This window comes from Bactrocera tryoni, chromosome 5 (assembly GCF_016617805.1).
Source record: "Bactrocera tryoni isolate S06 chromosome 5, CSIRO_BtryS06_freeze2, whole genome shotgun sequence".
Lineage (NCBI taxonomy): Eukaryota > Metazoa > Arthropoda > Insecta > Diptera > Tephritidae > Bactrocera > Bactrocera tryoni.
The window spans coordinates 13,017,961-13,033,334 of NC_052503.1; the positions used below are offsets into that span (position 1 = coordinate 13,017,961).

At 37.0% G+C, this 15,374-nt stretch overlaps 1 protein-coding gene across 1 annotated transcript; it reads right to left on the reverse strand.

Moving 5' to 3' along the window:
• Window positions 1-9,948: 9,948 nt before the first annotated feature.
• LOC120778597 (cuticle protein-like) lies at window positions 9,949-10,695 on the reverse strand. Its single transcript, XM_040110470.1, has one exon. The coding sequence runs from the start codon at window positions 10,693-10,695 to the stop codon at window positions 9,949-9,951; it is 747 nt and encodes a 248-aa protein (XP_039966404.1).
• Between the last annotated feature and the right edge of the window lie 4,679 nt (window positions 10,696-15,374).

Consider the following 15,374-nt stretch of genomic DNA (forward strand, 5'->3'; position numbering starts at 1 on the left):
TTCTTGTGAAATTCATGTCAGCGAACGCAACGCATCGGCACACGGCCGTTCGGCAAACAAAGCACAATCAACAAACAAGGCGAGATAAAAAACAACAACAACAACAACAACAACAACAAAATATAAATCAAGCAATTTTGTTTAAATATTGATTAGTTATTTTTGCAAATTTGTGTGAAAGTATGTGCGTATGTGTGTCTGTCTGTTCTAAATAATCATAATAGGGGAGATGCGATAAGCCCTTATTAGTTAGTCACGCGCTAATTAGTGACACCGAGTTTGGGTTATTGTGCAATTAATTGGAGCTTCTTATTGTTTTGCCGTTATATAATTTGCTTTTGAGTTGTTGTAGCTTTCTTTTCATCTTCGTATTATGTTTCTATTAAAAATAATTAATTACTACTGCAAGACTACCTATGTATGTCTGTAAGTTCTTTCGAGAGTTGTGTAACACAAATAATTAAATTTTTATATTGCAGAATATATGTATGTATTTGCTCTTCACCAAATCACGCATTGTCGTGGAGAAGAGAGATCCGTCTTCGGTGGTTGGTTTTTCTGATTTCTTGAAAGACAACTGGCAGACAGATCATTGTGTAGCACTTACAATTTACTGCTCCAGTATTTCAAAAAAAACTAGATTCGGAAGAGCTTCGCGCACAAAGAACTTTTGTTGAATTCGGCTTCATCTAAAAAAGACCCATTCGGCATCAAATGCGTAAATCCATGATTTATCACCTATCAGGAATTCATTGAAGTATTTTAAAGCATATCGTATATTGTTAACATTTCTCTCGACCAATCGACACGAGGCTTTTTTTCTCAATCTCATGATAGGTCATATGATGATCTTGTAATATCAGTTTGCGCATAGTTCAATGGTTTCCGGAGCAACTACTGATTTTGGATGACTTTCCAAAAATTCGTCTAGGCATGAAATTCTTTATTCCTGTGAAAGTTCATTCGATGCCATTATGTATGGAAATCGACTTTTATGCATAGCCTCCACGGGCACGCTAGCAGAAAGAAGTCCAGATGCTGAACCCAATTTTCGACGGTTTCAAAGCATAAGTCGGCCGATACTGCAGCAATTTCACGTTCGATATTCGTATGAAGCTCATCAATCGTCGCTAGCTTGTTGGCATAGACCATAGACTTAACGTAGCCACACAAAAAATAATTTAACGGCGTCAAATTGCGCGACTGAGGCGGCCGATTGACTGGGCCATTTCGTGAGATAACACGTTCACCAAACTTGGATTTCAATAAATCGACTGTGACATTCGCTGTGTGACTTGTGGCGCCGTCTTTTTGGAACCACATATTGTCCATATCATCCAATCGGGCCACAAATATTCGGTTATCATTGAGCGGTAGGGATTCCCATTCACAGTAACGTGCCGGTCTTGATCATCACGGAAGAAGTGCGGCCCAATGACGTCGCCGGCTGACAGGACGATTATGATAAACTGGATGTAGCGCTCTTAAAGTAACTGCGAATTTCGGTTGTAAATTTTAATAATTTCGCTGTCACTATTGGTCTACTTTTGTAGCGTTCTTTTGAGAACGCCCTCTAGTACCATATTAGGTATATCAAGATCTTAAAAGTGATGAATTGAAATCGCCTGGCTGATACTTCGCCATCCGTTCACAAAATGTTTTTTCCAAAATATAAAAACTTTTGTTGACTTTTCGTTCTATACATACTATATGGGTCATTAAGCGGTAAAAAGATTGTAAATTTCATTTAACGCAATCAGATTCGGAGAGTATTATGAGAATTGAAATCCATATGTTTGGTAGTTAGACCTAGTCATTAAAAGATGTACGTTTGTAAACATTTCACATCCGCCACTTCCATCGTATTCTCTAGATCTGATTACACCAAGATTCTTCTTTTCTCAGTTCTAAAAGGAATATTTGAAAGGGATTTAACGACAATAGGAAAGATATAGATTGAACAATTGTAGGATCGTTTTATTTTGTTTTAGGTTAAGCAATTGTCTCTCCGACTTTACTCATTTCTACACACTTACGAACCTTAAACTACAACAACTCTCTTTCCCTTGTAGGAAGTAGTACATGTTAATCTTAAAGAAACTCCAACTTGAAGCTTCAGAATGGTCGCCCCAATCGTGTCAGTTATATAATATCAGTTATATTTGGGAAAATCAGATAAAAATGCTACATGCTATAACCCCGGAGAGTAATAGGACGCTTCTAATATATTCTGAATATTATTTACATAACACGGTGAACATTTTCTCTGTTTAGAATGTAAGCGAATTACACTTAGAGGAATTAACGTTAGGTTGTCTTCGTTAAATCCATCCCTAAAGATCAGGCCGAAACTAAATTGGTCTGAAGTAAAATCTCCTTCAAAGAAATTTAAGAAGCAATTCTAAAATAATATTGACGTCCTCAGACAACATAGGTATTAATATCTCTTACTCAACTTTTTCCCAAATTTCTGATATAGTCGTAGCAGACGAAGAACTCGAGTTATTCCACGAAACTAGACTAATATTCATACAGTTATGTTTTGGATTATTTTACTTACTCTTCGAGCTTAGAAAGAAGTCCACTTATTTATCTGTTTAAAGTATATTTCGCTGTAAGGAGGCTAAAATAAATCGCTAAGTGTTCAATAAATTGAAAAGTGAGCTCATACAATTCGACATTTCTACTCTGCCTCCTTCTTTATTTCTTAATAATGCTCTTCATCAAAAAATAACTGCTGCGTTTTAAATTATCTTTCTGTTTCTACACTTACATCTAAAATTTATTGCCAAAGCGCAAAATTGCTAAGACAGTTACAGAGAGCCATTTAGGAATAATAAAGTCATACATATTCATACAAGTATATAGTTAATGTTATATGCATATGTCTCTCATTGTTCCTTTTGTTGTTGCCACTTGTCATCATAACGACCATTTAGTGCCTACAAATGTGGGCAGAACGCGCTTTCAATTTGTGGCATGCCACATAGTTTATTTACACCTTGTTGCCCATATTTCATTCCTTCCCCCCTCGCTTAATAAAAAATCTATTTGGCATTACTTTTGAACTCGTAAATTTGTGCAGGGGTTGCTTGTTGTAGTAAGAATTGAATTCATTGTAATGCGCGAGATATTTTTTTATCACTCCTGTGAGATAACGCACATAGGTATGCCATTTATAACGGCAAGTGTAGGCAAATATGTTTCTGTAGAAGTTTGGAAAAATAAATTACATTATTTCATGGCGAACTGAATACGTTAGAGATTGGAAACGCTTTCAACACATCGAACAGCCGAAATATTTTTCTTAAAGTCACCAATTGGCTAAGTATTAAAGGGTAATTCAATGACTTGTTCTAAGTAGAGATAACTGTTTCACAAGATGTTTACTATCATATAAGAAAACTTGAGTGCTTCAGAAGCCTTTGCCTTCCAGAATGTTAAATGTTAAACGTAGATACTTTCAGTTCAGTAAGAAATTAGAGGCATGGATAGTATTATTTCACAGTATCCTCTCATTCTTGATATCAGATAAAACACTAAGCCTATACTGTGTCTTGAACTTCCAATAACCAACAAGGTTAAGCTTCTAGTCCATTCTACTCATTTCCGGTAAGGAATAGCCAAAGGCAAAAAGAAAATCTGGATTTAAGTTAACAACTTTTCTTTCCTATCACATTAATATTGACTCCATATTCTAACAGTTTAGTTTATTTGAAAAAAGATTAGTAGTAGATTAGTTTTAATAATTTATCTTCTAGTTAAACTAAGAAAATTAAAAAAAAAGTGTAAAATTCTACAAAATTTTAAAAATTTAAAAACGTGGTTTTTGACCAAAAAAAATTTTGCTTTATGTTGTAAAAATATGTTCAAACTTAACTTTTCTTTGTTTTTTTTTTTAGTTTAAATAGAAGATAATCAACTTTGCCCAATTCTATATGAAGTTTAGTTTTTTGTATCCTGCCCGCCAATTAAGAAAAATCGTAAAAATGAAAAACCGAGAACTCGCCCGTCAAAATGTTCGCTTTTTACCCAAGTGCTAATATATCTGTTGGAAGCTCGGTCACTATTTCCCTTCTAGCTTCGACAATATTTCGAATTCCCATCTATAACTTTGCGGACATATTCTTAGATAATTTTGAAAGAGTTTTGAGCAAAAAAAATCGCTTTTTTTAAGCTTCTAAAGCAGGCTCCGCCCTTAACATCTAGCTCGGAAATTGGAACTTGTGATGATATATGAACATTGTGATATTTAATGTTTTGAATCGCAGCAGTTGTACAAACTGTTTGAATTTTTCGAAGAAAAATGTTCCCTGCGTGCCGGCAGTCTTCGTAGTTACGGAAATTTCGGAGTTTCATGGGTTAGAATCATGAAAAGAAGTACGATAGTATCAGAAATGTCAAAGTTTGGTGGGTTCGATACGGAATTTAACATCCTAAAGCTAATTTTTCGGACTAGTAATTTCTTCTTGTTCCCGAATCTAAAGTAATAGTTTCCTCTGAAAGTCCATACATGTGAGGAATAAGGTGATGAACACCGAAATCGCAGAGAACATTTCTGCTGAACCCATGCCATAGAGCTTTATATAAAATGGGTCATTTACCGGCAACAATCTATACTTTTAAGAACAAGTAACTTTTTACTTAAAATAATATTGTTGAAAGCCAAAATATCACTCCACATAATATTCCTTCCATACTGACACGGCAAGCACATTACAAGTATGACTTTAATGAGTCCTGCGTTTACAGCCATTGAAGCGTTTTTCTCATTTTCCACTTGTCACTGAGTTGTGAAATGCAATCATCGGAAAAGAGGCGTAAAAACAAAATACGAAAGACGAATTTATGCATAACTCGCTTGCAGCAAGACATTATTTCCACGTTTCCCCCTCTTCGCTACCCACTAACTCGCCTTTGTTTTTGCCGCGCTGCTGTTGTCAACGCCACAGTTGCTATTTTGCGCTAGTTGTGCGGCTTTTGCGGTTTAAAAAGCCATTAAAAATGTAATTATGTTGATAAATACCTTTTTATTTTGCACAACTTCCGGCCGATCTCACGAGCAGCACGATTGCCTTGCTCCCTCCCAGCTGGCGGATACCACCAACTATGCACTCTAGTAGTGTCTATTCTTGCAATTTGCTGGCCACTTTTGCCTTCGGGGCACTCGGAGCGTTGGTTGTGTGTTGGTTGCATTTTTTTCAGCCACTTACATTCCAATTTCATCCGTCCACACTCCAATTCCTTCCATTCCATTTCTGACCACCACAATTTGTGGTTTGTTGGCTCCTATTGCCGTTGTTGTTTCTGTTGTTTTGGTGTTGATGGCCACTTTTGTGCCGACACTTGGCTCTTTGAATGCCACTAATTCAATAAGAGTTGCCGCTTAACTGCGGGTTTCAGCGGGTCCACACCGAAAAATATTTTATTTCACAAGTATTTGCAATTTCTGTGGGGAATATTTTTCATCCGAATGAATTTGTTAGCACGAAGGGACAGCTCAGTTTTTTGGTGAATACTTTGGTTAGGGTTTGTGTCGCTGGGGCGGAACATTTCTTTGGTGCTTCAATGCATTTGTTGTGCAACGAAGTGTTATGAGTGGAAGTCAACTTGAGTGAAATATTTTCATTCATCGCTTTATTACCTAATTCCTGAGTGTACTCAAGTTACTTAGGAATTTGTAATAATGAATTTTTGCAAAATTTATAGGTTAGGTATTTTATGCAACGCGCTTCAGGAAACCGCTATCTGTCAGTGAAGAAATTGATAAAGTTTTGGCATTCATTGAAATTAGTGCGGATATTTTCGGGTTTACTGTTTTGAGCGCAGAACATTAAAGATTTATAGAGATGACTCGAATATGGAGAACGGAGTTGGTATGGGGATATACTGTCCGGATCCATGTCCCGGTCCTTTCTATTGGGAAAGTCGCGGAGCTGGCCTATAATACATCAACAGGCAACTCCAGAGTTAACTCCTACAAAGCCATCCAACCAGCAATCTCAGCAATAATCTCGCTTTAAATATTAGTTCCAATTGTCTTAGGAACCCTGACAGCAGTGGAGAGTGTTGCCAGGAACAAACGACTTCGCTGGAAAAGGTATGGTTAGTGATGTCACAGAGCCTGTTTGCGTTAAGCGCAGCGCAGGCAATCTAAAGTTTGTCCACTATTTATAGACTGCATAACGGTTCTCCATTTAGTATTGATTAGCACCAAAAACGGTCTATCCGTGGATCACTTGCTTACCAGACTAACTTAACCTAATTCAGGTTAGAATCAGCTAATCGCCATGTCCGTAACGATGACATAATTATCGAAACGAAAGAAAACTACAAGTGTCTGTATGGTTATTATTGGATAGCAACTCCTATTATTTATGTAGCGTATTAAGTTCACAAGATCCAGTGTTTGCTAAGAGGCTTGTGAGTCCCAGCAGACTAGCCTAAGACAACCGACAAGCCTCCTCTTTTGTTGTAGACTGCAAATAAGAAGAACTTTTATAACCACTTCCGGAAGCATACCACTGTGACATATTTACGCCAGAGGTCTTTCTCTAGCCACGTCATAAAAATTGAAGAGTTCATGTAATATTGGTTTTTTCGTCCAAAGAAGGCATTATTTAACAGTAGCCCACTTACACAGTCCAAATTGGGTTTAGACTCGGTCATGAAAAATTATTTTAATTGAACAATTTAAATAGCTTAAATGTTGTATTCAAATCAATTTACATAATTTTCAATAGAAAAGAGAAAGAGTTACAAGTGTTCCATTGAATCACTTTCCTCACTTAAAAGTGCCAGCCATTTAAGTCTCATCGATTTCCCATTAAAATGATAAAATCGCACAAAACGGCGACACCGTTTAAAATATGACATCGAAAATTATGCGAAGATTCCTCGCCAACACAACGAAGAAGATTGCCTCTACTAACAAAGTAACCTTCGATAGTAAGTAGAAAGAACGAAGTATTTGTATGTAAGTATGTGTGCGAGAATTTACGAAAAATGCAAAATTAATGACTCCATTAAAATAGAGGGAGGTTGGGAGCAAATGGTTTTGCTTTCCAAAAAATTTTGCATAAATTATAAAAACCCAAATCGACAGGGTAAAATTTACCTGCAAGTCAAATAAAGACACCCAGAGCGTTGGTAGCAGAAATAAAGTGGGTTAGGGTGGGGCATACTGTTAATAATTGATTTATTGCTAACGACACTCGCTCCGCATTGCAAACCTGCTCAAATTCAATTACAACAACTACATTTAATTTTATAAATCAATTTGGATTTTTACGAACAAATTTCTTTATTGGAAATTGAAAACCATTCGCTTGGAATTGAAATCGAATATTTTTTGACAGGCGACAAAGAAATGGTGCAGCAAAGGCAGCGCAGATTGACGAAACCCATGTATGTACGTATGTATGTATATACGTCTGTATGTAACGGCATGCAGAGTCAAAGTAGAGTCAAAGGCGACTCATATTGCACGCATGAAAAATGCACTGCAACTCAAGCTCACCAACCCCTCACTGCCTGTCCTGCACTACCAATGCACTGTGTGTGAGTATGTGTATGTGTGTGGTTGTGGAGAGTATTGCATTGCAAATTTTTAGTAGCACTTCGTGCAACTATATACCCTCATTGGAATGCCTTTATGACGCTGACTGCCGTTGGCACTTATCATCTTTCTCTTCTCCGTACTTCCGTCATTGCTTTGCCATCTTCGCAAGCCTGTATGCATGTGTTTGTGTATGGTGTTTTTGTGTGCGTGCGCTTTCCTTGAAGCAGTTGACTTTTCTGTATGCTCAGCACGTTGCTGCCAATGTCCGATTTTTAAGTTGTTGCAGCAGAAATCACGTAGCCAAACGTTTGGCTGTTCTCTTTGCTTTTGCCACATTGGAAGGGTAAATAATGTCGATGATTTGAGTTGAGATTTTTGCACGAACTGAGGAATACGATTGCAGAATTGCATTAACTTGTGAGTGCATTATCCGCACAGTGGGATTGAAATGAATAAATATGATACAAAAGAGTATATCATCCGCATCAACATTACCCATCTTGAGACCCAACAATTATCAATGGATAATATTCGACCGAATAGGCCACTTTCAGCATGCAGTGAAGAAAATATAGCAGCCATAGCAGAGAGTGTACATGAAGACCGTGAAGAGTTGATTCGAAGCCGTTCGCAGCTACTCAAACTGACATATGAAACGACTTGGCACAGTTTACGTCGAGATCTTAAATCGAAGGCAAACAAAATAAATCTTGTGCAAGAACAGAAGCCAAGCGACTTTGCTTCGCTCTATCCGTTTTGAAAAGTTCTAAGAATATTCGACGTTTTTGAGCCAAATTTTGTTCATCAAGGATTTGGTGTGGTTTGTGGGCATCGATCATAATACCATTAGACTTTTTTCTGTCGGGATATGTAAAGGCTAAAGTCTATGCGCACAATTCCGCTTTGATTCAGGCCTTGGAACGAAACATCACGTGTGTCACTTCGCCAGTTACCAGCCATCGAAAATTGGACTCAACGGATGGACCATCTGCCACGTAGGCTCGGGCTACATATATTTGAAAGAGATAGTCTTCAAAGAATGTTCATTTGAATGATAATAAATGTTTCCCATTAAATTTGGAGTTTCTGCGTTTTCTTAAAAAAGTAGGGAACCTCGAAATAGATCACTATTTATATTTGATATTATATTTTTCAATGAGATCTAAATTCAATATATGGGGTATATGAGGAAAACATCAGCAAAAACCAACCAAAATTTTGAAAACGATTATATGTAATATATGGGAGCTAACGTTCTTCGTGAATCGATATCGTATATTTTCGGCAATGAACCTTAGTATATCCAATATTATACCTTCCATTTAATTTTTATAAGATATTTTACATATTGACCGATATATACGGTATAAAGCCAACCAGAAGTTTGAAATTCTTATCAGTTTTCTCATATAAGGTATATGGGGGCTAGGGAATATTTTGACCTGATTTTATCCAGTTTTGGTATTTGGGCATATCATTACCAAAAATATAGGCTCTGTGAATATCAGTAAGAATCCTCACAATTACCAATATATAAGATGTAAAGTCGAACGGATGGTTGACAATCCATATATTAGATATATGGGAAGTATTGTCCTGATTTCACAATTTCACACTGTATTGGATATTATTTCATTGCTTCGTTAAGATTTCTAACATATTGGTTGATAGACGCGGATAAAATCAAACGGAAGTTCGAAAGTATTTATGTACATTAGGTACATATATGGGGCCTGGGTGAAGTATTGCCCTGGTTTTACCCATTTTTGGCACAATGGCATATGTTCAGTTAGGTTAGGTCGCAGATTTGATCCAAAATCGATGCATCTCACTTGTACAGATATTCATCCTTTGTGTTATTCATACATTTCTAAAAGGTGGATCACCAGATCCTCATAGATCGACGAAGCGTTTTAAGTTATATTTAAGTTATTTAAATTTATATTTGAATCACTGTACCGCACACAATCATTGAATGTACCACTGAAGCACTTAACCTATTTGTAGATGGCTTACCAGAATGGCTAAAAGGATTTTGCGAATATTATTGTTTTACTTCTCCTAAGGCAATAGCAATTTTATGATTTGTTTATAGCTGATTGCATGGTTGCCTTCCAGAATTAAAAGATAACTGCAAGAAAAAAAGATATTTTCTACTTAAAGTGTTTTTTATTTGCTGAGGAAAGAAAAACTTAGTTAATTGCGTGATTAAATAGTGATTATATAACATTTATTGTATGTATAAAATCAAAATGGTAATGACATAACAAGTGTGTTAGTACAATAAACACAAAACAACAACAACAAAAAAGTTTAAATATTAACAAAATAAATTCAAACTCGTTGAACAGTTCCGTAGTACAGTCTTATGCAACGGCAAAGGCTACTTAGAATCCCCAGTGTGTGCCGAAACCATCGAAGCTCATGTGCGAGACCATCTCGGCGGGTGAGTAGTGCACAGTTTGGCTGGAACCATAAGCGGCGACCGATGGTGAATTGTGGGTGTAAGTGGTGGCAGCTGGACCATGGTTGTAGGTGGTGGTGGCCACTGGAGCAGCTTCATGCTGGTAAACCTGAGCTGGCGCAGCGTAGCTCACGGTTTTGGTGACAGGAGCCTCATGATGATACAGCTGGTGAACGGGAGCCGCATAGCTGACGGTTTTGGCCACAGCTGGTGCGGCATAAGTCACGGTTTTGGCAATAGCGGGCGCGGCATAAGTCACCGTTTTGGCCACTGGAGCGGCATGGGTATAAACAGCAGCGGTTGGTGCGGGTTCGGCGTGTTCATACACGGCAGGTGCGGCTTCATGGTGTTCATAAACGGTTTGCGAGGGTGCGCTCACGAAGGTCTTCGTCACAGCCGGTGCAGCATAGGTGACAGTCTTAGCGACGGCTGGTGTGTAGACGTTGTTGCTGATGCGAGTATCCGACTTGTGTACGCTGGAATAGGGGGTTTCAATGTTCTTCGAGTACTGGGAGACAGTACCGCCGAAGGAGCGCACCACGTTTTGGTGTGTCGCGGCGACGGCATCCACAGCGGGATTGACAACATGCGCATAGCTGACGGGATGGTGCAAAACGCCGGCGTTGGCGACGGCCAAAAGTGCTGAGAATACAATGAATTTGAATGCCATTATGTGGAGTTTGATAATGTTGATCCTGTGAAAGTGTAATCCAAATATTTGGCTAGCTGTAAGCTGTTGCTCTAAGCGTTGTGAAGCTGAAACGGGAACTGATGCTGTTGCCAAAGCTCACGGGGCGTTTTATAGTAATTACAGCCAATTTTCGGTTCAAACATATTATTTAATAATTTTATAATAACAAAACAGTATTACACAAATAAATTTGTGGGCGTGCATTAGTTGGCAAAGTGCTCCATTACATAGCATAATTCGTCGATTTTGATTTTGGTCACTGTACACTTTATTTGTTTTTCATCAAAAATCACTTTTTGTTGTTCGAACGGCACGCTTCATAATAAATCATAACAGTTTTTTCAATGTTACCCATTAACGGTATAAAAGAAACCGCAATTAAGAAATCTTGGTTTGCTCTATACACAATTTTTTCGTGATAATTATACACGCACTTCGTTTGCACCTTATCTTTTCCGTTATATGTATGTACATAGGTATTTTTCGTATTTCAGTTTGTACTTGTCATTTCGACCGCCGCTTGAGTGGCAGCGGCATTACAAATCAATTTTGCCACCTACAAATCTAATCGCACCTTGCTCATGGTCGCGCTCACGATCAGCCAATGCGAATTGGCCTAGTGACCGAGCGATGTCGTTCGAGATTGGTTAGCGATCAGCCGGCGTCAGTTTTGTTGCGCTTATTCATGGTTTTTCTTTACTCGGTTTTAAATATTTTAGTTATCTTTAGGTAAGATACTCCGAAACGAAGTATGTCATTTGGCAATTTTATTGAAATTCATCAAATTCCCTCAGTTTAACCATTTTGTTGTAAATGAAAGGTTAAAGGTTCTTATAGATTTTCGTAACTTTGGGTTCTTCAATCAGCTCTATAAGTACTTTAAAGGAGATAATCATTTGTTGGTTGTTTGGTTTAAGGAGGAGAATGATCATTTCCAAACGTCACGATTTTGTGGAACCACATAAGATTAAATCTTTAATACCATACATATATATATCATCACCTTAAGCGTATGCTCTCCATTTACTCTATCAAGATCAGGAAGGAGAAACCAAAGGTCTTTGTCGCTGTGCTTACTCGTGTTTTTATTACAGTGTCCAAAATAGTTTTAAACTTTACTCCATACTTTACTAACCCTTTTAATATTTTTACTCCTGATTACTGGGAGACCTGGAATGGTGTTTAGTGTATATATGGTATTTTCTTTGAACTTTTTTGATATTACCTCGAAGTTGATAATATATAATTTATGGCATTCTTTTTCACATCCCTGATAAATTATCCATAAAGGGACTTGGATATACTACTTCCAAGTCAGAATGTTAACAATATGATATAAATTCTTACTATCTATTATCTATGAATGATTAGCCGAAAAATTATTGTAATCATTGTGTCTTAGATTTTGTAGTCCATAAAACGATTATGTAGCTATACTTGATTTGCCGCTTCTCGATTTTAGATTGAGTTCGGCACGCTTGTCACAAAATTAATTTGAGAAAACTTAATTAGAGTAATCATATATACAGGGTTTGTCCGAAATGTAATACGACTGCTTTTCTTCCACCGCGACTGTACTTCGGAGCGTGCGTGGAACGACTGGATTCGTTAGAGACCGTTCCTAGCTAACGAAGGAGCGTCTGGAAAGTTGTCTCCGAGCAACTGGACAGTCAGAACAAACATTTTCGCGCGACGTGTTTCTATGAGTGGTGCAAGCCGAAAACGCAGCCTTCGTTTGAGCAGAGGTACGCGTTAAATTTATCAAAATCTGCGGTTCATGACATTGTAACGGAGCACTTGAACATGCGCAAGATGGTCCCAAAAGTACTCACTGACGATCAGAAATTGCGGCGAGTGGAAGGGTACCAAGAAAATTTGAACATGTGTGAAAGGAGCCCCAATTTTTTTGAATAACGTAATCACAGGTGACGAGTCATGGATCTTTGAGTATGATCCCGAGATTTCTTTTGTTTCCTTGCCTGAAAAGGCCGATGAAAGGCCAGTATTTTCAGACGACAGAAGGGATCAAAGAAGCATGCACTTCGGCGCTCAAGGCTTTCCGGAGGATACCTTCCATGACGCCTTCAATGCTTGGATATTAAAAGTTTTTTGAAAGTTTTTTAAAAAATTGTAACAATTGGTTCAATAAATTTTTTAAATCGACTCAGTACTATTATTTTCCGGACAAACCCTGTATAGTGGTTACGTAAAATGTCTTTTTTGAGAGGAGTTCTCGGAGATAAACTATACTTCCTTTCCACAGAAATAGTTTTACTAATACTAAGTCTTTAAATATAGTTAAAAGATACAATAATATGTGTAAAAATTTTGGATCAATAAATTTAAAAGTTATCTCAGAAAAAAATTCTGGAAAATGCGATTTTTTTGGCCTTCTAATTGTGTATAACCCCATAAGATATGCGAGTACACAAATAACAGCATATCCTTTGGTCTATAAGCATTACTTCATAAAGCTTTATTATAAAATTGAAATTATCTTCAGAAAATATTTTTAGTTACGCTTTAAAAATATATTGGGTAAACATAACATAGTCTTAACATAATTTTGTATTAACTTGGTACAGCCAATCTTTGATTCCTTGGCGAATTGTAGCTTTCCTCCCGTCTACAACCAATTAAGTGCGGAGTGCACACATGATATAATAGAAATATCTGACGTTGCGTATGGTACATATGTATGCGTGTATATGTCTAGAGATACATATATACTATTTATACATATGTATGTGTGCACAAATGTTTATTACCCACTATTCTATGAATGCATTGAGTTTTGTTTTATTGTCCATGCGGGAACATAACGGCGATTCCATTATCTCGCTTGATTTAATTTGATGAGAGAATTGGGTACTCGTATTCGATTGCCTTGTAAAGCATTGCGAAAGCTAACGGCCGCATACCCTGAGAGAAATTTTTTGATATCGGAAAATATGACGTATGACTGAGTTCTAAAATGTTTTTTTCTCCTATAATCTATTCAGAAATAGACTCTATTTGGTATTTTTTATGTGAAAATATTTGTCAACAAAAATCACTTTTTTGAAATAAATAGAAATTATCATTTCATTTCTTGTGAAAAAGTGTTTCATTTCACATAACGAGAATCACACCTGATAGTAAATGAAAAATTTATTTAATTTAAATTTATTTAATTTTCATTGAAAAAATTTAGTTGAACCAACAAACTTTTTTGAGATTTTAATTTTCCTTTTTTCAAAAAAATTGTATGCGTGACGAGCTCATATATTTCCTAATGGGTAACCATCACATATATGAACCACTAAAATTACTATTATTATTTTCTCCCTAACATAGCACAATGTAGCTTTTGATATTATTATTGTATTATTCGTGGATTGGCGCTTTCAGAAGGGAGGTAGTGTGAGCCAAAGACTTGAGATTGTTGAAAAGACGTGCTTTTATGCTTTAATTTAAGCTGAAAAGTGGTATTTATCTTTAAGTGTTTTCACAATAAACTTTGTTAAGACTATTTTAAAAATGTTTATTTGACATAACATAGTAAATATCTGATCGTCTGCATTCCTATGTACATATATATGTACATGTAATATATAGAAATGGAACAGGAAGATGAGAATATTCGAATTAGATCAGTTGAATTAAAATCTAATGAGGTCTATTCATTTGTGGTAGTAATCCATATGAGTAGATTTTATAATTGTTAAAGGGAAAATCAAAAGCTCTTTGATGTAGAGTAGCAGGAAATAATATATAAAACCTAAACCTTTCCGAAAACACTAGAAACAACGACTTTTTACTTATTATTTTATATTTTTTTTTAGAAAAAGGGAAATTCGTTTGAACTGAACAATTCTCATTTCCTTCTGGACAAAACTAATAAGTGAACTACAGGGTCCGAAGAGTAACCAATTAAAAAAGCCATCAATTCGGTTTGGAAAATTATTTTTATTTATTTTAAAGTACAAAATGTGTGAAAATAATCATAAATTCAGGACCAATTCACTTCTGCTCGATATGACCACCTTTTGCCTTAACTATGGCCTTGAGACGGTCAAAAAACGAAACGCAAGCTGCCCGGATTTCTTCAGCATCTCAAGACTGGTGTATTTTTTACTTCGGACCTTGCTCTCCAAAATGGCCCAGAGAGAATAATCCATTGGATTCGCATCTGGTGAATTTGAGAGCCATTGTGTGGTCGTAATGAAGTTCGGAACGTTGTTTTTCAGCCATTCAGCCAATGTTTGTTTGCCCACGGCTTCAAAGCAGCCTCCAGAACACTTTCCCGATGATATGTCGAATTTACTTTGACGCCAGGCTCGATGAAAACACTTGGAGAGCGCCCATCTGCGGTGACAGCGGCCCAAACCATTATTTGTGGCGGATGCTGCCTCCTGGTGGCCAACCGTTGACTTAGATTCTCGTATGAACGGTCGGTCAAGTAAACTCTATCGTTTTGAGAGTTTACGGAAAAGCTTTTCGTCAGAAAACACAATGTTCGGAATTTGACCGCTTTCGGCCAAGCGAAGCGCCTGCTTCGCTCTCTCAAGTCTTACTTGTTGCTGCTTCGGTGTGAGATCATTAGCCTTTTGGAACTTGTAAGGCTTGACCTTGAGCTCATTTTTCAATATGCGTCGGATGCTGCGGTCGGATATTTT

What these genes read in the sequence shown, in the direction of transcription:
- LOC120778597 (XM_040110470.1), bottom strand. Translation starts at nt 10,695, where the DNA reads ATGGCATTCAAATTCATTGTATTCTCAGCACTTTTGGCCGTCGCCAAC.